Source organism: Panthera uncia, chromosome A2 (assembly GCF_023721935.1).
Source record: "Panthera uncia isolate 11264 chromosome A2, Puncia_PCG_1.0, whole genome shotgun sequence".
Classification (NCBI taxonomy): domain Eukaryota; kingdom Metazoa; phylum Chordata; class Mammalia; order Carnivora; family Felidae; genus Panthera; species Panthera uncia.
In genome coordinates, this window is record NC_064816.1 from 53672046 (window position 1) to 53695481 (window position 23436).

General features: G+C 51.6%; 1 protein-coding gene across 2 annotated transcripts in view; it reads left to right on the forward strand.

The window, feature by feature from the left end:
* Window positions 1–23436, forward strand: part of WNT7A (Wnt family member 7A) — a 78090-nt gene that overhangs the window by 17808 nt on the left and 36846 nt on the right. For both annotated transcript variants that reach the window (XM_049641067.1, XM_049641066.1), the window contains exons 2-3: window positions 3118–3344; window positions 21811–22082. In XM_049641067.1, coding sequence (XP_049497024.1) covers window positions 3248–3344; window positions 21811–22082 — 369 coding nt within the window. In that variant the 5' untranslated portion in view covers window positions 3118–3247. The remainder of the gene's footprint in view (window positions 1–3117; window positions 3345–21810; window positions 22083–23436) is intronic.

Genomic DNA, 23436 nt, shown 5'->3' on the forward strand with positions numbered 1-23436 from the left:
TACTTACCGAGTACATACTATGTGCCTGGCACTTTCTATGTTTTAATTTTCACAGCCACTCTGAGAGATGAGGACTAATTATCAATATCCTCATTTTAGTGATGGAGAAGCGGAAGTACAGAGAGGGGATGTAACTTGCCCAAGGCCACAGAGCTAGTAGGTGAAGGAAGCTTGGATGGCACCCTAGGCCTGACCTCTTAGCTGCTAGATTATTGTTCCTATGAATTTTTGACCCTAATAAATCATTACAGTCTGCTGGTGTAGGAATTCTCTGGGGGTCACAGGTGTTCACAGGTTCCTCCCGACTTGGGGCCAAAACGTCTCCACTTGCCACCTCTTCCTCAAACATCTCAAATAGTCTGGCTCTAGGTGTCTTAGACTCTCTCTTAGTGCCTCGGGTGAATGAATGAGAGCTCTACTGAGTCTCCTATTTCAGATCTGTGACGCACTGGCCCCCAGATCTCAATCTCTGTGAGCCTCAGTTTTCAGATATGCGAAATGGATATGGTGATTCCTGGCGGCCAGGGCTGTTTAGGAAGGTCCCAGGTATCTAATGTTTGCAGCAGCACCGGCCACACTGCCTTGGCATATGGTAGGGATGTTGCCAAAGTTCACTGCTTCATTCAGCACGTATTTGGGGGGCACCTGCTGTGTTGAACACAGGTACTTATTCTGAGTGATATTTTTGAAGCTCCATAATTCATTCATTCAGTAGCCATTTAGTGAACCAGCAGACGGCCTCCATGCCCCTCCGAAGAGCTCATAGTCTAATAAGACAAGTGGGAACAAAGTGGGCACGCAAAACCAAACACATTTTAAAACATTTCAGAAGACCGTAAGTCATAAAGAGAATTAAGTAAACAAAACAGAGACTGTGATAGAAAGTTATAAGGGGCGGGATGTGGAGGCAGGTTCCCTTAGCTGCGGTGGTCAAAGAAGGTGTCCTTTGAAGTCACATGAATGATGGCAAGAAGCCAAGCCTGGACATCTCAGGGGACCAGAGAGATTCCAGGGAAGGGGACGGGTAAGGACCTGAGGGAGGAAGAGCCTGAGGCAGGAAGAGGGCTGGTGTAAGGAAGGAATGAAGGGAAAGAGGGCAGGAGTGGTCTGTTATGTGCTTGGAGAGGAGTGGGATCACCTCATCTCCTGGGCCACTGGTACACAGAGCCTCGCTTTAAGAAATTCCAATTCCAGAACAACTTCCTGTAGCTGAGCCCCAGGATGGAAAGTGTGAGGCACTTTGCCCAGGGCTGGCAGTGACCTTCAATAAATGGAAGCTCTTATTATTATAACCAGAGTGAGGCATCAGGGGTGAGGTCTTCTCTTTAAAAGCTCCAGAGTGCGGACCATCTTTGTGTAAAGGGAGGGCTACCTGCACCATCGCAGGGTTACCACTGGAGCTTGTCTGGGGTTATCTTGATATTAGGAAATGGCCCCACTCTCAGGCCAGACACCCAAGAGTCACACTGACGCCTGTCTTTCCCTCAGACCCTACCCCATCCCTCCCCTCAGCTCTGCCTTCAATCAGTCCATCAGCAAGTTTGGTCAGCCCCATCTGCAGCCTCCCCCACTGCTGCCAAGGCTAAGCCACCACCCCTCTTACCCGTCCATCTGTTCTCCCTTCTCCTGCCCTGGCATCCTGCATTCCTCCCCACCCCCGCCCCCGTGGGGCTGGAGGGAGGGGATCCTGTGGGTTTCCCTGCTTTCAGCCTTTCAGTGCGTCCTGATGCACCTGAGAAAATTCTACTCTCTACCAGATCCTCTCCCCAGACCCTCCCCTTCCCTGAGCCTGAGGCAACAGCCTCTGTGGGTTCTTTCTGTTCATTAGCCATCCCAACAAGCTTGCTCCCCTCCCAGAACTTTGTGTTTGCCATTCCCTCTGCCCAGATTACTCTTCCATGGCTGGCTTCTGGCCATTCAGGCCCTGCTGCTCTGCTCCTCCCCAGGGAGGCCCTCCTTGACCACCCCAGCTAAAGTGGGCCCTCTCTCTTCCCTCCCAACCACCCCCCAAATGCCATCACAGTGTCTTCATTTACTTTCCTCATAGTGCCCACCACTGTCTGCAATGGTCTGTTTTATTCATTTGTGAAATGGGTGTAGTCCCTTCCATAGCTCCTGGAGGGCAGGCTATTGCCTCTGTCCCAGCATGGTGCCTGGCACTTGATAGGGGTCCAAGACGTATCTGTGTAGAGAATGAGTCAGGAACGTAGGAACTGTAGACGGTTCTGTCATAGGCATCCTCTAGGTGGGTCATGCCTAGAATGGGATACACATGCTCTGTTGGCATGAAGTTCTATGTAAATAGAACTTCTATTTACAATTACTTTTTAAAGATTTTGTTTGTAATAGAACACATACATACATACCAGAGAGTATATATAACATGTACAAGCAGTTGGGTGGGGTTTTTTTAATTAAAAAACATTTTTTTAATGTTTATTTATTTTTGAGAGAGAGAGAGAGAGAGGGAAGGGAAGGGGCAGAGAGAGAGGGAGACACAGAATCCAAAGCAGGCTCCAGGCTCTGAGCTGTCAGCACAGAGCCTGACACGGGGCTTGAACCCACGGACCATGAAATCATGACCTGAGCTGAAGTTGGATGCTTAACTGACTGAGCCACCCAGGCGCCCCATTTTTTAAATGAATGTCTGTGTATGGACAACCTGCTGCCTGAAACTTTATAGTTACCATTCCCTGGCTTGACTTTGCAGTTTTACCACATAGAGATGATTCCTAGACAATATTAGGTTGTATTTTGCATGATTTTAAATTTCATCTCAATTGAACCCAACCATAAATACAAGGGCAACTTCTTTTGTGCACATTATGTTTGTGACATACATCGTCTTTGTGTGTGTATATCTTAAAAGGAAATCAAGCCTCACTGATATTGTGTATATATATATATATATATATATATATATATATATTTCAAAAGTGCCAATAGGGAATAAAAAAATGAATAAATGTGGGTTGGGGGTGCAGTGTCAAAAAGTTGGGACCCTTGCTGGGAGCAGTGGGAGGCGGTGGCCAGGGCCAGACACACTGGGAGGGCTTGCAAGCCGTGCCCTCCACCTTGCTGGCCTAACACTTCTTCTCTCTGTGTCCCCTGTTCCAGTGGCTTCTCCTCGGTGGTAGCTCTGGGCGCGAGCATCATCTGTAACAAGATCCCAGGCCTGGCTCCCAGACAGCGGGCGATCTGCCAGAGTCGTCCCGACGCCATCATCGTCATAGGAGAAGGCTCACAAATGGGCCTGGACGAGTGTCAGTTTCAGTTCCGCAATGGCCGCTGGAACTGCTCTGCACTGGGAGAGCGCACCGTCTTCGGGAAGGAGCTCAAAGTGGGTATGTGCTCACCCAGACACCTCAGGCAAGGTCTCACAGGCTGTGGGAGACCACAATCCCTCCGGGAGCCCTCTAGGACCTTCTCACCTGCCCCGTGTGGGAATGCTCCCTAATATGGGATCATGACTTGAATTCAGATCTCCTCGTGAGGGTTGGCTTCCTAATTTGAATCCAGATCACCCCAATCATTTATGGCAAAGTTGAAAAACAGCAACCAGTGGCCTGAATGCTAACTGGCTGATATAGCACTCTGCTGTTTCGTTAAATTGAAGACCAATTAAAAAAAAAAAAAAAACTGTTTTGCCTAGAAATATGAATTTCTGTCTTCTTTTAAAAAATCAGCAGATCTGATGACTTATACATGTGTGTACATAGTTATAATGGGGTCAGACTGAGAATGCAGCTTCTTCAAGTGGAGCCGGGGCAGGCCAGTCACTGCCACGGTCCCTACCACTCCCTATTACCACCCAGTCCCCTTACGTGACCCACCAGGCCACTGTGTGCATTTGCATTGGTAACCTACGATTTGTGGGGATTGTGAGTTGCTTGGACATGCACACACGGGCGTGCACGTGCACCTGCACACGTATACAGACAGACACGCACAAAGCGTCAGGCCATACATTTGGTTTTCAAAGCAACTGTGACAAAAACCTGGTAGAAAGGGGTTTGGTCATAGCACTTGTGGAAAATGTCATGGTGTGTGTCTTGCTTGGGGGCCAGGAATTCTGCAGGCTCGCTGCTAAGCTGTGAACTTCCCTGAAAATAAGTCAGCCTCAAGTGTCTTTGGGCTGGAGTGGTTCAGCTGACCTGCCGGGCTGCTCTAAAGGCACCCCTGAGTTCTCTCTCTCCCTCAGCCCCAACACCAGCAAATTCAGTGGACACTGATGAGATCCATCCCAAATCCAGCCATTTTTCTGTGTCCTGACATCCTCCCTCTCAGGTCACAAAGCTGGGCTCCCGGGCACCCACATCATCCTGTTGCCCCCTGACTATCCTGCAGACCTTCCTGCAGGCAGGGTCCTCCTCTGTAAATGAAAATCAGATCACATCATTTCTCTGCTCAACACTCCATGGAGGCTTCCTCTTGTTTCAAAACGCCCCCATCTGCCCCCATCTGCCCCTCCCCCCTTGCCCACCCAGCCTTGTTCTGTTTCCCAAACATACCACGCCGGGTCCTGTGCTGGAGCCCCAGCACCACGCATTCCTTCTGCCTCAGATGCCTTCTCACAGGCAGCACCGGGGCCCCTTTTCTCTGTGCATCTCTCCCTCCCGGCATCTGGGCCACCCGGGGCCTCCCTTGATCACAGGTGTCTAAAGTCCCCTCTCACTACGAAGCTGCAGCCCATCGGCCAAGCACTCGGCACCGTCTGAATCATTCCTCACCCACTGAGATCGCCGGCTCCATGAGGCTTGGGGCTCCCCTGTCACATCCACCGCTGGATGTTTCGTTCCTCCTTCTTGGAAGGAAGAACAGTATCATCTTGGTCCTAAGCAGGTCTTGTGTCACAATCTTCTGTAGGCCCTTGCTACTCTCATACCTGAGAGGGAAAGAGCTCAGCATCATGGTGAGGTTGGCAGGGGGGCATGTCGGCCCCCTCTTGCAGAGCCTCTCTCCACCTGTGTGCCCTTCTGACATCTTCATGGTTAGACTTTTGCCTTGCAACACTTGCCCTTCCTTCTCCCTCTTCCCTACCTCAGGGCTGACTTTTCAGGTGGAGAACTAAGGCCCAGAGAGAGTGTGGGCTGCCCCCTGCTCACACGAAATTGGGACTCCGATTCAGGTCGCTGAAATCCCTGTCTTGTTGGCACCTGTGGTTTTTCTGCCATCTCCTGCTCACATCTCCAGCCCCCTGTTCCTGGGAACCAGGCCTGGACTCCGGCATTATTTTAAACTCGCGTTTCGCTGACATATGAGATGCTACAGATGAGGAAACAGGCTCAGAAGGGACTTGTCCAAGGCCAACAAAAGTGAAGGACACGGTCTCCTGGGACTGGGTTTAGGCCAGCACAGCCTGTAGCCTTGGAATAGCCAGCCCTTAGCCTGCCATTATAGTAGTGCCTGCTGGGGTGCATTGGAGGGCTGTGGTACACGGAGCCCCTACTGTCCAGCAGCCCCCCGCTGGCTAGAATTGTAGAATTGAGGGAATTCATTGCACGTTGGGTGGTCTCAGGGAATTCAAACAATAAGAAGAGCCCAAGAAAACCCCATGATAGTATAGCAATGCTAGGGCAACAGGTTCACAGGCTTGGAAGGGGAGTGGGAGCCAGGGCCAGGAGGTGTGTGGCATCCATCTCAGAAGTTTGGATTTCTAGGCAGTGGGAGCAATTGGAGAATTTTGAACAATGACATAGCTGCCAAAGTAAGGTCATACTGTATGAAATAGCCACTATTCAATGATTTTTGGCCTGCAAAATGGCAACATCATATGATCCAGCCTAACAGCAATCCTGGAAGATTCATTAACGGGTGGCTATAAAATTCATTCATTTATTATGTCATTCATTAGCTCATACACTCACCAAATTATTTATTGAGTGCCCACTATGGCTGGAGGCTGCTGTTCCAGCCTGTTTGGTCAAAGAAGGCCTCTAGATTCATGAGGGAGTTGAGCTATGGCAGTTCTGGGTAATGGCATGCTAGGCAACGTGAATGGCATGTGCAAAGGCCCTGAGGCAGGAATGTGTTTGGCAGTTTGAAGAACAGTGAGGGGCCTGGTATAGCTGGAGTACGGCAACAAGGGGGAAAGAGGATGTCTCAGAGGTCAGAGAAGGAGCCAGAACCTGGACAGTGTGACATTTCTCAGGCCACATCAGGGGTTTGGGTCTTACTCCAGTGAATGGAGGGCAAGAGAATGACAGGATCCGACTTTGAATTTAGCAGCATTGCTGTAGCTGCTGGGAACAGAATGAACCGTGGAGGCGCCACTGGGAGTTAGGAGTCTGGTCTAGTCTTCCAGACAGGAGGTGACAGTGGCTCTGGCCTGAGTGATAGCTGTGGGGATCTGCTTTGGAAGTGAGTTGCAGAGGATGGAGGGAGGCCAACGACTCAAGGGCCACTTAGAAAGGCATTACCCTGGCCAGGAAGTTGTAAGGTGGTGGCAGTGGAGGAGAGGAAAAGGAGGCCAAGATGAGACCCTCCCTTGGGTCTGAGAAGTCACATCCCTTCTGAGCCTTGGTTTCCTCACGTATAAACATATCCTGCTTAAAGACACCAAGCAGTAAGCCTCAGATTTCATCTTTCTGGGCTCTTCATCAGTGCTCTTACCCTCATGGGGTTGCCTCTTCCTGTCAATGGCCAGCCAACAGGCTGCTTGTAGGTGAGGCATCAAGCGTGTAGTCTTTGATTTTGGGAGCTCTGGCCATGAAGACCGCACTCTGGATTGCAGGAAACGTTGTCTTTGAAGAGACTTCCCAGAAGCCTCCTGGCCTACCCCCTTCATACTTCTTCTGCTTACATCTCATTGGCCAGCACTCAGTCACATAACCACACCTAGCTGCATGGGAAGCTGGGAAGTATAGTCTTTTATTCAGAGTAGCTATGAGACCAGCTAAGGATCTGTGACTGAGGAGGAAGAGGAACATTGACGTTGGGGTGGGCAGCCACCCCCTGGCATAGTTATCCATCCCATGCTGAGACCGGGACCAAAAGGCTCGCCTTCCACTGCCTCCTCAGCCTCCATTCTGGTCCCCAGCTCTGCGTTTCATGGCTCTGTCTCCCCTTCTAAATGTTCCAGATTTTACTGTATAGATCTCAGGAGAGGGCCAGGGATGTGAACCAGACAAAGGCCACTGGGATGCTAGAAACTGAACCCCAGTTCAAGCCGCCTCAAGGTGAAAAGGGGAATTTATGTCTGCCTAAGTCACTGGAAAGTCAGGGATGGTGCTAATTTTTGAATGGCTTGAACCAGAGATGGTGTTGGCCTCTACCAACCCCACAGCTGCTTCTTGGGGAGGCAAGATAGCTGTTCAAGTGCCAGCACTGCAGCTTCCAGGTTCTAGAACTGCAAGGAAGAGCCTTAGCCTTTCTCTGGCTGCACCTACAAAAGTCCTAGGGTTCATCCTGACTGGATCAGCTAACAGGGCTTGACTTTTGGTCATGTGTCCATCCCAAACCAGTCATAGTGGCCGAGGGCGGCAGTGATTTTGTTGGCCAGACGTGGGAGCCCCACCTAGACCGTCTCTTGGGGGAGAGGCACCGCTCACGGGTCCATCAGCCAGCTGGGGCTGCTGTAACAAAGAACCACAGGCTGCGCAGCTTAGACACAGATGCTCCTTTTCTCACAGTTCTGCAGCCTGGAAGTCTAAGATCAAGGTGTCAGCAGGTTTGATTTCTTCCGAGGCCTCTCTCCTTGGCTTGCAGATGGCTGTCGTCTTACTGTGTCCTCACATGATCTTTCCCCCGTGCGCAGGCCCTTGATGTCTCTATGTCCTAATCTCCTCTGCCTACAAGGACACCTGTCAGATTGGATTAAGACCCACCATGATGGTCTCATTTTAACTTAATCACTGATTTAACGGTCATACCTCCAAATACATCTTGCCCCTTGCCATATTCTGAAATACTGGCGGTTAGAGCTGCAACATATTACTTTTGGGGAGGACATAAATCAGCCCATAACAATGAGCAAGCAGATTGTGGAATGGTTCGTGCTTTAGGGAAAGGCACAGATGGTGTGGTGGGTGCTCAGAGGTGAGACTGGACAGTGAAAGGTGAGACAAGTGAACTGGACAGTGAAGATGGCCCTTGCTCTGGGTCTTCAAGGGTAAGAAGAATTTCACCAGTGAATGCGATCCCTGGTGGAGAGAACCGTGGGGCAAAGATGTGGACATTGGATTGCTAAGAGGATCTTGGACAAGGCCCTGCAGCCTCAAGATGCAGGGGGTCAGAAGTCTCGGATGAGATTGCAGGCCAGCTATTCAGGGGTCTTGAATGCCAGGGATTCTTGGAATCTACACTATTGGAAGCCACAATAGTGGTTCCACATTGGTTTTATCAATTGCTACCCAGTGTGGCCTTTGGGGGCTTAAGAAGGCATTCACCTCTCCCCCTTCAGCCTTTTCCTTTTTTGAAATAATACAGTGAACCCCCCCTTGAATCCAGCACCCAACACAACATCTAGAACAAGAATGGGTAATTTACATCCACCCCTGTGAGCATCCCTGTGCGCCCCCTGCTCTCCCCACCCCCTGCTCTCCCCACCAAGCCATACGTTCTCTATTCTGAACCGTGGGTTTCCCATTCCTTGCTTGTTTGTGTCTGTTTTATCATATTGATATAGTCCCCAGAAGTAAATTATTTGGTTTTAGTTCTATTTAATTTTATAAAGAAAAGACATCATCCTATACGCAATCTTTTGGAATTTATTTTTTTCACTCACTAGTAATAAAACCCATCCACGTTGTTCCTTTAGCTGTTGCTGATTCATTTTAGCTGGGGTAATAGACTCTAATCTATGCTCCTGTGCTTTTGGTTGTGGGACATCTGGGTTGCCTCTAAGCATTTATTGTCACATTGCCACCACACGCCTCCCTGTTCACGCCTCCCGGGGCCCATGTGCATGTGTTTCTCTTGGGTGCATACAGAGGAATGGAATTGCTAGTCACAGGTATGAATGTCAACCTGATTTCCACAGTGATTGCGCCAGGTGCCACTCCTGCCAGCCAGCAGTGTTGATCCACAGCCTCTGCAACACTTGGAATTATCCAGACTTCATTTTTGCCTAGGGATTGGGTATAAAATGCTTTCTCACCGTCGTCTTGATTTGCATTCTCCTGAGAAGTAATTCGGGTGAACCCTCTTCCTATATTTACTGACTCTACATGTTTACTCTTCTGTGAGTTGCCTGTTCATGCTTTTTACCCATTTTTCCATCCAGTTGTGTGTTCTTGCCTCAGGTTTGACTGTCGTGGTAGTAGTACTGAGTCATGGTGCAGGGGAGTAAGGCTGGATCAGATAGCACCCCAGGCTATGGTGGCTCATGTGGGGCTCACTCTTTTGTCTTTTCATTGAGGATCTGTGAGGGCCAAGCACTGCGATAGCCCTTCCTCATGTATGGCCTCATCTGCCCCCCAACAGGAGGTCTGTCTACCTTCATCTCAGGCTCTGAGTGAGGCGGAGGCTGACCAAAGTCACATGGCTGTTTTGTGGCAGAGCTGAGATGGGTAGAGAGTTCCCTGATGCTGGGATATTCTTCTCCTTGTGTGAGCCTGCCAGATTTGAGATTCTCGAAGATGCCACGTATTTGAGAACCTTGTCTTGCTGGGCCATGTGGCAACCAAGTGAGCACTGGGATCAAAGTCACATGGCCAGGTTTCCATTCCAGCCCCACCACTACCTTGCTGAGGACTCTGAGAGAGTACCTCACCTCTCCTATCTCAGTCTTCCCATCTGCAGAATGAGGGAGTTGCGTGGCAACGTTGTGCAGGATTTAAAATCCTGGCACCTGTAAATTAGGGCCATCAGAAGGTATCCCTTTGTCCCTCCCAGGAGGCTCACATGCCCATCTCAGATGAAGATGAGCTCAACGAATTGGGGATGCATGCACTGGGTTTTTTTTCTTGGTGCAACAGAGTGAGGAGATGCAGAGAAGAATAGGGAGAGGCTACCGGTGCAATTGCTAATCTAAGCTCGCCATTTTGACTCTACCTGTGAATTGTGTCTGCCAGTCTGTCCACCTCTCACCAGCTCCACCACCACCTCCTGGTTCAAAACCTCCATCTTTAGAGACTTGTTGCCCAGACAGCTACATCAGCCTCCTCATGTACCCCCGCCTCCCCAGCTGCACAGCCATCCGGCGTAGCATCTTCCCAGCATTGCTCTGATCATGGCAGCCACCCCCCACTCACTGTGCAAAACCCAGTAGTGGTTTACTGTTCCTCCAGGAATAAAATACCAGCAGGCCCCCTGGTTCTTTACAGACCCCTGTGACCTGCACCCAGACCCCCTCTCCCCTCCATCTCCAGCCCCTCTGCCTTTCTTTCCACCCTCAAGCATACCAAAGCCCCTCTCACCTCAACGCCTTTGCCCTGCCTTGTCCCCTCTGCTGGGATGCTCTTTTTCCTTCCGTTGAGGACACCCATGGGTAGCGTCGACCACCTGTCCCTATCTGCCCCTTACCTTGCCAGATTTTTCGTATCACTTCACTACTCCAGGGCATATTCCCTATTTGCTCATTTGTGCAGCACTGTATAACAGTTCAGCCCCTAGACTGCCCGCTTGGTTCTTTTCCTGGCTTCCCCATTTACTAGCTGTGGACCTTGACCCCACAGCAGTGATAATAGTGTCTGCTCCATAGGTTGTGTCCCATGGGCTGAGATCATTTAGTCCCCATGAAGCATTCAGAACTGCGCCTGGCACATAGGATGTGCTCCGGAAATCATAGTTGTGATGTTGCTATCATCTCTGCCTTGGGCCAGAAGGCAGCTCTGTGAGGAAGCAGACGGAGGCCTCTGACATGGCGCCTGGTACATGGAAGGCATGGTGACCACAGACAGGCACCAGAGGATGTGGGGACCTCCCTGGGTACTGGTGCAGACACCCGCCCTCAGCTCCCTCTGGAGAGGAGGCAGAGGAGAAGGGTGAAAGGGAGCAGCTGCCAAGAGATGGCAGGTAACCTGCTTGCTCCAGCATCATGCAGGTCTCCACCCAAATGCCATCTCTTCCAGGAGGCCTTCCTGGACTGTCCAGCCTGAGATTGGTCAATCTGTTCTGATGTCTTTACAGCACTTACCACCTTCAGAAGGGACATTGCTTACTTTTGCAAAGATGTGTCCAATATCAATCTTCTCCCTGACTGTGGGGGTGTCCATGGAACCCAGACCTGTCAAGCATCTTCTCCTGGGATGCCCCACCCAGGGCCTGGCACACAGTAGGTGCTCAGGGCACACATGAAGAAACACATGACCCCGGAGCTCCTCTCTATCTTATGTGCCAGCAGCTGCTCTGAGCCCTTGAGGACAAGGCCCAGGTCTTATTTATCTTCTGACTCCCAGGTCGGTGGTACCTTGCACACAGGAAGCACTCTGTTCCCTCTGTTGTGTGAGTGGATGCTTTTCATTCTGACCTCAATACAAGGCTGAACATTCATTCCCGCACATTTTCATTTTAATCCGTTTTAGCCCGGCATTCTGTTGGCTCTCCCTTCCACCTTTGCATTGGCTTCAAATGGGGTAAACATGCTAATTAGGTCAAGGCCTAGGGAAGACCCCTTCTCCATGGCATGATTCAAAAAGACGCGTTCCCAGTATCTGTTCAGCAGAATGATACTGTCCACCTGCTCCCTTCCTCCACCAGCGTCTCTGGAGAAACATCCTGGATGACAAACTGGGGAGCTCCCTACTTGGGGGAGCCAGAATGCCCACCAGCATATTAAAGGCCCTGAAAAGTCTTACAGACAAGAGAGCAGCTTGAGCAGGCTTTTTCTGGAGGACCCACTCATCTCTGACCTTGGACTCACTGACCATCTGGTAGAATGCTCTGCAGAGGCACCCCCTGCCCCCCACCCCACAAGAAACACCACTCATATATATATATATATATATATATATATATACACACATGTATATGTGTGTGTGTGCACATATATGCATATATATATATCCCATTTATATATCACATTTTATGTATATATCATAAAATACACACACACACACACACACACACACACACACACATATGACGTTTTCTTTGTCCATTCATCCATTGATGGACCCTGAAGTTGTTTCCACATCTTGACTATTGAAAGGAATGCTGCAGTGAACACAGGGTGCAGGTATCTTTCCAAGAGAGTGATTTTGTTTCCTTTGGATATGTATCCAGAAGTGGGATTGCTGGATCATATGATCATTCTATTTTTAATTTTTTGAGGAACCTCCATACTCTTTTCCATAGTGGCTACACCAATTTACGTTCCCACGCATACAGTGCTTTTATTTATTTTTCCCTTAGGTGCTTTTGGTTGAATTTCTAGAATTTAAATGCTCATGGGATCCCACACCACAAGCTCCCCCTGCCCCACCGTGTGTCCGCCGTTCATTCATTTATCGGTTCCACAGATATTTACTAGAATCTTCTGTGTGGTAGACTGATGAAATGGCTCTGCCTTCAGTGTGTTCACAGTTTGGTGGGGACAGACAGCAACATCAGAGCAGAAAATGTGCTCTGGGATCTCATAGGAGAGGAGAGGGCACCAGGCAGGTAGACTGTAGCACAGAAGGCTGCCTGCAGGGGTCATCTGTGATGGGCTGGTCCACACTAGAGGGGGGAAGGCTGTGGCAGGGGAGAAGCCATCAGGAGAGGCTTGCAGGTGTGACCCAGCCCAGAGCCAGGGGGTCCGGAGTGTGATCCAGGCACCCTGGACTCTAGGGTGTGGGGGAGGGAGGGCAGAAAGAGGCTGGAGAGAGAGGTGGGCATGAATCAGTCCGCCAGTGCTTTGCCTGGGAGGGGAGCTGTCAGAAGAATTTCTTTCCCTTGTGTCAGGGGAGAGACAGGATGTGGGAAGATAATCACATTCTTAGCACATATAGAAATTTGCTCTGTCCCCAGCATTATTGTCAACAAAGAAATGGTGATTTCCCGACATGCGGGACGGCTGCATTCTTTTCCAGATACTCACGACCTCCTGTTTGGTACTCCCCTGCCGGAATTTTTCCAGGGATGGGCACAGATGACCTAGGATCCAGGCCCTGGGAGGGGAGTACCACCCTCCTGTGTCTGCACACCGGCTGACTTTAATGCATTTCTAGGCTTTTGCTCCTGTGGCACTCTTTAGAGCAGGGTGACCCGCTGGTCTGGGAATCCGTGCCTCACACAAATGGCTCCGTCTTTTTACCCATTTCAGGCTGTGAAAACAGCCAAAGCACATGTCTGGTGAGCTAATGACTGCTTGGAAGGATGGATTCGAAGGCCTTTCCAGTGAGTGAGAGAGACAGAAGCAAGGGGCGGGCCAGCTCCACTTTCTCTCTGCCATTTCTTAACAATGCGCCATCTTGCCTGAGCGAAAGACCTATTCTTTCCCTATTCTTGCTTAGAACGCAGCTAACAAAGGACTTTTTGTCTCCTTTGCATTTTTTTTTTTTTTTTGCAAGCCTCAGTTCATCCTGGGTTTTAGCTCTCCTGACACTATTCTTTGAGATGAGTCTTTTGTTATAATGTTCTCTTTCCAGCTTTCATATGGTAGACAGACAGACAGACACACACACACTCACATGCTTACACGCTTTTACACACACTGTCATTCACTCATTCAACTATGGAGGCTACGCAGATAAATAATCCAGCTCCCCACAATCTAGTGGGAAGAGACAGAATTCAATTCAACACCAAGTAAGGAGAGCTAAGGTGCTGGGCCACAAGCAGAAGGAGGGGCATATCAGGAAGGTCCCTCAGAGAGGGGGCACTGGAGCTGGTTAACCAACAGTGCATCTTGTAAGAGCTACTGGTTATTGATCCCTTACCAGGTGTGGATAAGGGATTGACAGATTCTGTCATGTGCTTTGGTTTTTTAACCACCCAAGCGACCTTAAGAAGGTGACTATATTCCCAGTTTACAAAGGAGGACACTGAGGCCTTGAGAGGTCAATGAACTATCTAAGGTCCTGCCACTGGGAAGTGGAACCAGAATGTGAAACCAGATTTATCGCCTCCAGGGCCCTGCTTTGAAAACACCTGCCTCTCACCAGGCAGATGGGAAGAAGACCATGTCCAGGCTGACGGAACAGCACGTGCAAAGGCATGGAGGCAGGAAGGGGCAGATGTTGACCCTTCGTGGACGGTCAGCAGGATGCACTGGCTTTGCCCAGTGAGAAGAGAGACCCTGAGGTGAAACTGAGGCAGGAGAGAAGGGTGGAGACTGGGGGCCTGCGCATGCCCCTCCCCCAGTTTCCAGCTCTAAGGGCCTATTATCTTAGCCAGGCTCAGCCCAGACATGTACTCCCAGCACCCCCAGTTCTTCCAGTTGTTCACCGAGAAGCTCTCTAGTTCCTCTGGATGGAGACAGCCAGATATGGCATTCTGAGCCCAGAAGGGCTGTGAGCTGCCATGCCACGGGACTGGCAAAAGCAACCTTTTTCCATCTGTATATTTTCCAAATCATCATATATTTCAGCCCGTGTCACTGCAGATTGCTCACTCTCTGACCCATTGGCTTTAAATAGCAAAAGAAAAAAAAATACAATGCACTTTGTGGTTTCCAGTAAGATACCGTAAATACACCCAGATAATATTCCGGTGCAAACCATTTACGGTGGCTGCACAGGGCGGTGGAATGGAATCTTTCGGGCAGGCTTGGTCATCAGTTTATTTCCTCTGTACCCACCGGGATCGTTATGGAGCTGGGCTGTGTGGAGGGCACCATTCGGGCTCCCCATGTTCACCTCAGTGATAACACTTGCCTGAGCACCTCCTAGGGCCTGGGCTCTTTACACAGAGGGTGCACTACTCTTCATGGCAACTTGGCAGTGTCCTCCTGGTGGTTCTCGTTTCACAGATGGGAAAGTTGAGATTCGGGGAGGCAGAGCCCTTGCTCAGGGTCCCCCCAGCCGAATAAGGAGTAGAGAGGAGGAAGGATGGATAAGCTCCATCGTATCCAAGTTCTGAGCTAAAGCCAGTTACCTGGGCTTCTGGATGGAAAGTTTACCAGGAGATGTGGGTGTCTTGAGAGTTAAAGAGGATGTGGTGGAGGTGAGAGTGGGGACCCCATGCTGGGAGCCAGGAGAAGAGCCTCGTTCTAGTCCCCCTAGTCTCGCTGACTCACTGGTGACCTTGGGCAAGTCTCCTGGACTCCATGAACCTATCATTCCAGGAGGAATTTACGTCTGCGGCTCTGGGAGTCTGTTCTCTGATTCTGAGGATGCCTCTGTGCAGGGCAGGATGGTGGAGCCAGCAGAACCTGCCACCGCCCTTGAGAGCTTCGGCTCCCCTGTGCCCCCCGCTCTCCTGCTTCTGCCAACGGCTCTTCTGTGTCAGGGTCATCACACGGGCTTCTCACAGAGAGAGCTGCGTAGCTGGCTCCTCTGAGCTCTAAAGGCACCACCCCCGGTGCACCCGGCTAGCAACACTGCCCTGTTTTATGTTCTTCAGAGTCCTCAGCTGCCACTGAATGATGTGATCGTGCTGTCTGTTCCCCTATGAAGGCAAGGCCATGTCTGAGTCTCTCCTGTCGGTATCCCCAGGCCCCAGCACGTGACAGGTGCTTAAGAAATATCTGTGGAGTGATGGCACAGGGCACATGGCTTGGTCCAGGAGATTTGATGGAGGTTCTTCCTCAGCTCAGGGGTAGGAGAGACAGGTAGACTCTCCAGGCAGAGGGGGGTGGGTCTGTTCTTGGAGGGCGCGTGGTCAGCAGTGGCCAAGCCCAGCGTGTGCTGCTCAGTGACTCCATGTGGAAGATCTGGGAAAGTGCCTGGGTCGGGGTCAGGAGGACTGAGTGGGTGTCATGACCTGGAGGCAGGAGAGTGGGTCCGACTCTGGAGCTGAGCCAAGTTTAAGTCCTGGCAGGTTGCATCACCTCTCCAGGCCTCAGTTTCCCCATATGTAAAATGGAGATAGTAATGGTCCATACCTCATAGGGCAGTTGCCAGGATTGAGTTGATCTATATTGAGTGCTTAGGAAAGAGCCTCTCAAATAATAAACATTTTATGACTTTGCCATGCTTATGATGAACTATGCCATTGGGCATAGGATGTCATAAACAGACACCCTAAATGCACTCTTGCAGATGCCTCATAAGAGACAAACAAGGTGGCCTTCAGGAAATCACCCAAGCAGCTGAGACACGGGCTGTCCTGGGAGCCCTGAGAATGGCCAGGGTATAGGGCATTGCCCTGGAGTGGTTGGAGATAGCATGTGACCTCGAAGTTTGCATCCTGGCTCTGTCTGGGCAAGTCATTCTTCTGAGCCTCAGTTTCCCCACTGATAAATCAAGGCATTACTCACATGGGATGGGTGCAGGAAGATCCCACGGATGGATGCAGTGTAACATGGCCTCTCACCTTGAGAGCCTGAGATTTTAAGATTCTGGAATCCCTTTCTACCTTCTCCCTGCCATCAAAACCGGCTCTTAGCTTAGCAAGCCATCTCACTTGAATGGGTCTTATAAATTATTTGTTGATAGGTTTTAACTGGTAACCTAATGGCATCTCTTGACAGAAATAAAGGCATTTTGATAAGCATCCATGCCTTAAGCCAAAAGAATCTCTCTTAACCGTGGGCTTCCAGATGCAACGAGGAGCCAGGAAGAGAGGTGGGTGGGGCTGAGAAAGGACACTTGGGTCCAGTTGTGGCCAGTTTGTAGGTGGGTGGCCTCAGTGAATCACTTTTACCTCTCAGAGCGTCGGTTTCCTCATCTGTAAAATTGTGGACAGTGACGTCTACCGATAGGGCAGTTGGGAAACACGACACAGAGAGCCAGGTGTGGGTCTAGCACATAGTAAGTGCTCAACAAATGTTACTTTCAGGCCTTCTCCCTGAACCCAAACCCCCCCTCAAAAACCCCATCTTCTGGCTAGCTCTGTGCTGGTACCTTGGAGGAAGTAGGCTGAATGGGCTGAGTTCACCACTGCTCCCCACCCTCCTGTCAGACCTTCTCTGAACCTTTCAGTCGGGGTTGTTTTCCTAAGGAATAGGTGAGCAGACTTTCCCAAATTGCCTAGCCGGGAGCCTGGCAAATAAGCCCTAAATAAAAGTTGTTGGCCACCGTTTGAAGCTTTCATTCATTCATTCATTCATTCATGCAATGAAATTCACCAAGTACCTACTATGTGTCAGGCCCTGGGGACCCAATGGGGAACATGACAGAGTGCTTACCTTCAAGGAAATTATATTCCAGTGGGGGGATGGGAGTGGTAGGTGTGTGAGGAACAGACAATAAGCAAATCAATCTAAAAAGGCAGGAGGGCTATGTAAAAAAACTAAATGGGGGGGAGGGGAGTTTTCTTTCTGTATCTCCCAACAGTGTGCCTGTAATTTCATCAATTATAATCTCTGCAATACTCACTGCAGTTTATTTAAGCACCAGCTTTGTGCTAGGTGAGACATATTTCTTCCTACAGAGTAGGTGACGCGAACAGGTATGGAAATGGTGACGCAGAGAGGTTAAGTGACTCGTGCAAGGTCATCCAGCTCCTGGCGGGGTTGAAATTGGAAACAGACCTGCTCCTTCATTCATCCCTCACGCATTATTGGGGGGGGGGGGAGTTGTAAACAATGGAAGCAAGACAGATGTGGTCACTGTCGCCTTGTGAACCTGCAGTTTGGCTGGGCAGGCAGACATGGCTGGCTCAACCCCACCCACTTGCCTCTGGGTGAGGCTGTCTTGTCCTTCGGGGCATTATGGAGCACAGTGAGGCAAAATGGGACCTGGGGGTAATAATAACAAAAACAACAACGATGCTTGGCATTTACTGAACACTTACTACATGCCTGGCTCTGTACTCAGCCCCTTCCCCTCACTCTGTGGTTCAGTCTGCTCAGTAGCCCATGATACATAGATGCTGTCATTATGCCCATTTCACAGAAGAAACAACAGAGGCTTAAAGCCGTTAACAGGCCTGACGTTAGGTACGCAGGTAGCCTGATGCACAGGCCAGTTTCCTCAGTGGTCAGGTGGGGGGTGGGGGAGAAAGGGAGGGGGGATCAGGCAGTGCCAGTCTAATGTAGGTGGGCAAGGCCCACATCAAGGTCAATGGCAGGGCTCACAGTGACCCTTTAGCACCCAGAGGCATTGGACTTGAGCAGCCAGTACTTGGGTCCCTGGGAACTCTTAAGCCACAATTTTCACTTTTCAGGGGCAGTGGGTGCTGAGGTAAGGGCCAGCTTGGCGGGGAGGGGAAGGCCATGGCCCATGATGGGACTTCACTGTGGAGCGGGGAGGGGGGTGGGGTCCACCTTGAACTTAGGGTAGTTAACTGTGTGGGGGTTCAACTGCGCTTCCCCGACCTAAGTGTATGTACCTGGGAACAGAAGCCGTGTTTAGTTCGTTGTCTGCCCCTCACCACCTGCACTGGTGTGTGCTGCTAAGGGGGCTCAGAGGGACCAGGGGCAGGTCACCTGCACTGAACACAAAATTACCACAAAGGACGCTGGTCCCACCCCTCCCCACCCTGCCCCCGGCCCCGCCTCCAGGGAGGAGTCTGGGAGAAGGGCATGTCTCAGATGACGGGCCTGGCTCCCCGCCCCCTCCTCAATTTGCATACTCCATTCTTGGTCTGATAAAGGGGACACAGTCTCCTTTCAGCTGCTGCCGCACCTCCGGCCATTTAATCCCTGGGGACAGACTTGATCTATATGGGGTGTCTGGAGGCCAAGTCGGCAGCTCAGCTCTGTTGCCCACCCGTTGGGTGGCCCCAGGGCAAGCCAGACCTTTCTCTTGGCCTCGTTTTCTTCAACCATAAATGAAGATCAACGTTGCCTCCTACTCTTTACCTCCTCAACCTCTCATAAAGAACTGTTACTTGGGTATGGGGCATTAAGGAATCTGAAATCATTGTTGCACTATTTGCTAACTAACTTGGATGTAAATTTAAAAAAAAAATAAATTAAAAACTGTTACTACCGTCATGAATAGAAATTGTAATAAATCTAGTATCTGGGGCCCCTTTCTCATACCAGGCTCTGTGCTAAATGTTTTATCTTTGTTAGTGTTTCTAATCCTCTCAGCTACCCTAAGAAAGTGGGTGGTTGCCGTCCCTATTTTATAGTGGAGGAACTGGAGCACAGAGAGGTTAGGTGACTCACCTGAGGTCACACAGCTGGGAAGTGGTGGAACGGGAATGACCCCCATCCTGTTCTCTTTATGCTCTCCATCTCATTACTCTTTCCTTTGGTGTCACTGAGGGTCTATTCTCACTGTTGGCTGAATCTAGTATATTATTTCCTCGTGTGTTTCATACTCTCCTGTGAGCTGGTGCCTGGCAGCTTTATCTTTGCTTCTCGAGGGGTCTTAGGGAATGACTGGCCTGGGGCCAGTCTTCCCCCTTGACTTGGGAACCCCTGAGCATGCAGAAGGACAAGTCTGAGCCATATCTCGAAGGTAGGGACAAGGCTCCCAGTTTCCAGGATTCTGATGTCCTCACCCCTTACCTTCCCACCTCCTGTGCTGCCTCAGGTAGCTTGTTTATTGTCCTGCTTTGCTGGGTGTGTGTGCATGAGCAGTGACTTTCCCAGCGTGCCCTCTCTGCAATTCTGTCCATCAAGTAGTAGCTCCTTTCCAATGTCCTGCCCCTCTGGGACCCAGGGCCTGATCATCAGGCCTTGAGGCCTTAATTCATGAGCTCCCTTTTCTGCAGAGCCCAGCAACACAAGATGGCCACATCCCATGCCTACTCACCCTGCTAGTGATCAGTTCTGTCCTCAACACACGGCCCCCACGGGTTCCCTTGCCTTCCTGTGAGCCCGGCCGCGCAGCAGACGATCTTATGCAGCATTTCTTAATTTCACAGAATGAAAGCGTTGTCAGGAATCCAGCCTGCCCGAGGTCCAGCCTGTGCATGTGCCCACACTGTGGCTGTCCCCTGTCCACGCTGGGGCTGTCCCCTGTCGATGCTCCCTTGTGCTCAGCGCTCTGCAGGGCACGTGTTACACACACACGGTTTCTAATACTAATGTGATCAATAATGTGTGCAGGGTCAGGAACCTGGTAGGTGCTGAAATAATGCCTTTTCCCAGGTTCGAGCTTGAGGTACAGTGAAAAGGAGAGAGTGCCCAGTTTAGGGGTGTTTGGTGAGCCAGGCACTGGGCTAAGCAGGTCACCGCCACTCCTTTTCCTTCTGAGCAGCTCCTGTCAGGTAGGCACTGGCATCATCTGCATTTCACAAGCAGGGAGACTGAGGCTCAGAGAGGACAAGGAGCTTGCCTAAGTCACAGTCCGGAAGTGGTGGGGCTGGGATTGGAGGCGCTGTGTGAACAGGGGTGCCACGGACGGCTGGCACAGGATGGTGGAGCAAAGCGCCCTGGTAGAGTGAATCCATCTGACGGGTGGGCAGGCCGACGTCAGTCAGACAGTGGGAGAGCAGTGGCCGGGGATGGGGTGGGAGGCAGGCTGTTTGTGTCTCAGCAGCCCGGGTGGGCGAGGCCAGGAGGTGGATGAGGGGTGGATGGGGGAGGCATCTACCTGAGTGTGCATCAGTGTGACCTGAGGCCCAAAGGAGCTTGGAGGTTGCCTCACCCACTGCTAAGGTCACGTGCATCACAGCACCCTGGAACCCTCTCCCTGCCCCTTCATGACTGGACAGCCCTGCCTCATCTGCCTGCTCTGGGTGTGGGGCCTCTTCCTCCAGGGAGCCCTCCCTGAACCACCCCACCCCACTGTGACAGTGGACTTGCTGAAGGCTCACTGGGGCTTCCCAGAGAGTGCCTGGGTTCATCTTCATTCCATACAGCAGACGCTGCTCTCGGACCCATTTTACAGATGGAAAGACTGAGGCTCAGAGAGGTTAAGGGGCAGGATGGCAGCGCTGCTGTGCCCCAGCTACTCAGGACCCTTTTACTCCCACTTAAAGCCCTAGCACCATCCTGCAGAGCCTTTGTAAATCCTTACAGGATTTACGCCATCTCCACGCAGCTGGGAAGACCTGTGGGAAAGGTGCCCCCAAACGCCCTCCCTCCACTGAACCTTCCTGTCCATCCTGCCCCTTTCCACCCTGACTGTGGGCAGTCCCCATCCCTTCCCTACACCTTGCCTTCTCTATCAGACTGATGATGCCTGAGGACACAGACACGAAGGGGCCAGGTCCCAGCCTTCTCGGAGAGGCTCACAGTCTAGTGAGAGGACCATGGGGAAGAGGAGGGGATGGGGCTTATAGGCGACACACAGCCATGATAATAGGGACCACAAAAGCAAGACCTGCTGTGTCAGGCAGGTGCCATGAGCCGGGCACGGAGTCGAGAGCTTGACACGGACAAACTCTTAACGTTCTCTGTCATTGCTCTGAGAAAGGCACGATGGCCACGTCCCCATTTTACAGCTGAGGAGACTGAGACACGGGGAGGAGTCGTCATTGGCTGAAAGTCCCAGAGCCAGGGATTGACGGTCCTGGGATCTGAGCCCAGGCCTCTGGCTCCAGGGCCTGTGCACACTGGAGGTGTTTTAAGAAATGCCGCTTTGTAGTGTGTTGCCGTTAGTGTGCACACAGTTTACACGGCCACATCAAGTGTGGCGGGGAGTGGGTGGGAATCGACAGAGAGGTCCCCTCATCCAACCCTCCGGAAGCCGGACAACCCCTGCGCTGCCCAGCTGACACCCCAAGGGCATTCAGTGACAGGACTGAATGGGTGTGTGCATGCTGGCGGGTGTCGGGCATTGTCATCGGCCCCAGACGGAGCTTTCTCGGGGGGTGAGGAACGGTAGGCACTCAGTCCGTCTTTGCAGAGCATTACAGTGAGCTCGGCTCCCCTTCTTATCCAGGCTGGCCTTCTCCCAGGGTGCCCTGGACTTGACCCCAGTCTCTCCACTCTTCTCCCTGCAGGGAGCCGGGAGGCTGCCTTCACGTACGCCATCATTGCCGCCGGTGTGGCCCACGCCATCACAGCTGCCTGTACCCAAGGCAACCTGAGTGACTGTGGCTGCGACAAGGAGAAGCAAGGCCAGTACCACCGGGACGAGGGCTGGAAGTGGGGTGGCTGTTCTGCCGACATCCGCTACGGCATCGGCTTCGCCAAGGTCTTTGTGGATGCCCGGGAGATCAAGCAGAATGCCCGGACTCTCATGAACTTACACAATAACGAGGCGGGCCGAAAGGTAGGCAGCCAGGGAGGGGAGCCGGGAGGCTCTGGCAGATGTGCTGTGAAACAGCTTATTCCTAACGGCTGGTGTTGGGTGTCTGGTGGTGAGCCCCAGGGCTCTGCCCTCAGCCTCATTCGGCTGGACTCTGTCGTCGATTTGCTGCTGGTCAGGATCTGGGTATGGCGTGAAGCGCGTCAGTTACTGGAGAGATTGAATAACCGAGTCTCTGTTAAAACTGGATGGAACTCGGCAAGATGGAACGAGGGACGGATGTGATGTCTTATCCTTGGGCCCACAAAATCAGCTATACAGATCTCTGATTGTGGGGAGGAGGTGAAGTGAGTTCAGTAAGAATCATCCCTGTGGAGCAGCTGCCGGGGCCGCTGAAATGTCCTTGCTCACCTTAGTCAAGATATGGGTGACTGTTCTGTCTTTATTGCCTCCTGAGATCCTCCTGGATTCTGGGCTCAGCTTAGAAGAGAGTCAGGGATGTTTAGGAATGTTTCTAGTGGAGGTGCTGGGATCGAAAGGGGGCTGGACATCTCTTCCCATGAGGAGCTGGCTGTCCCAAGGCAAGGGAGCACATCGGTCTTCAGGCCCAGAGTACAGAGTGAGGGCCCATGGGTGGGGGGTGTCACAGAGAGGCAGGTCCTACCGGTGTGAGGACAAGCCACGGCCATTGAGAAACAGATTGAGTTACCAAGAAAGTGAGGCCCCCATCCCAAGAAGTATTCAAGCACAAGCAGCTTGACCAGGTGTCTCGGGGCTCCCAAGTCAGTGCTGCCTGGCTTGGGTGCTGTCCCAGACAGAGGCCTGAGGTTGGGAGTGGTCTCTGTAAGTGCCTGTGAAGGCCACGGTGCTGGGAGCCCACGCTGGAGCCCCCAGGCCCAGGAGGTGCTGGGAGAGGAAAGTCTCTGGGGGCCGCTTGCAGCTCGATAGAGAAGCCTCTGTGAGCCAGGGCAGATTGGGAGTGAGGGCTCCGTGCCACCTGGGTGGGGGATAGACCACCGCAGTGACAGGACATGTGCGGGCACTACAGGAGCTGGGCAGGAACAGGAGTGACAACAACGAGGGAAACCGTGCACAGGACTATGGCGGACCAAGGAGCCCAGTGTGGTTCCTGCCTGGTGTGGCTCTGTGGGAATGCGGCCTACTGTGGCCAGACCTTTTGATTTTACACTCAGATTTTTCTGTGCAGTCCCTTCGTTTTTAAGTGTGGGTGTTTAGAACTGGTAGTCACCGGTAGCTCTTAAAAAATACAGAAAAAGGTGAAAAGGAAGATGACCAGAGGCTCCAACACATACATCTCCTGGCAAAGTGTGGGCCGCAAGCTGCCCATTCAGGTGACAGATGGTTAAGGGGCACCAAT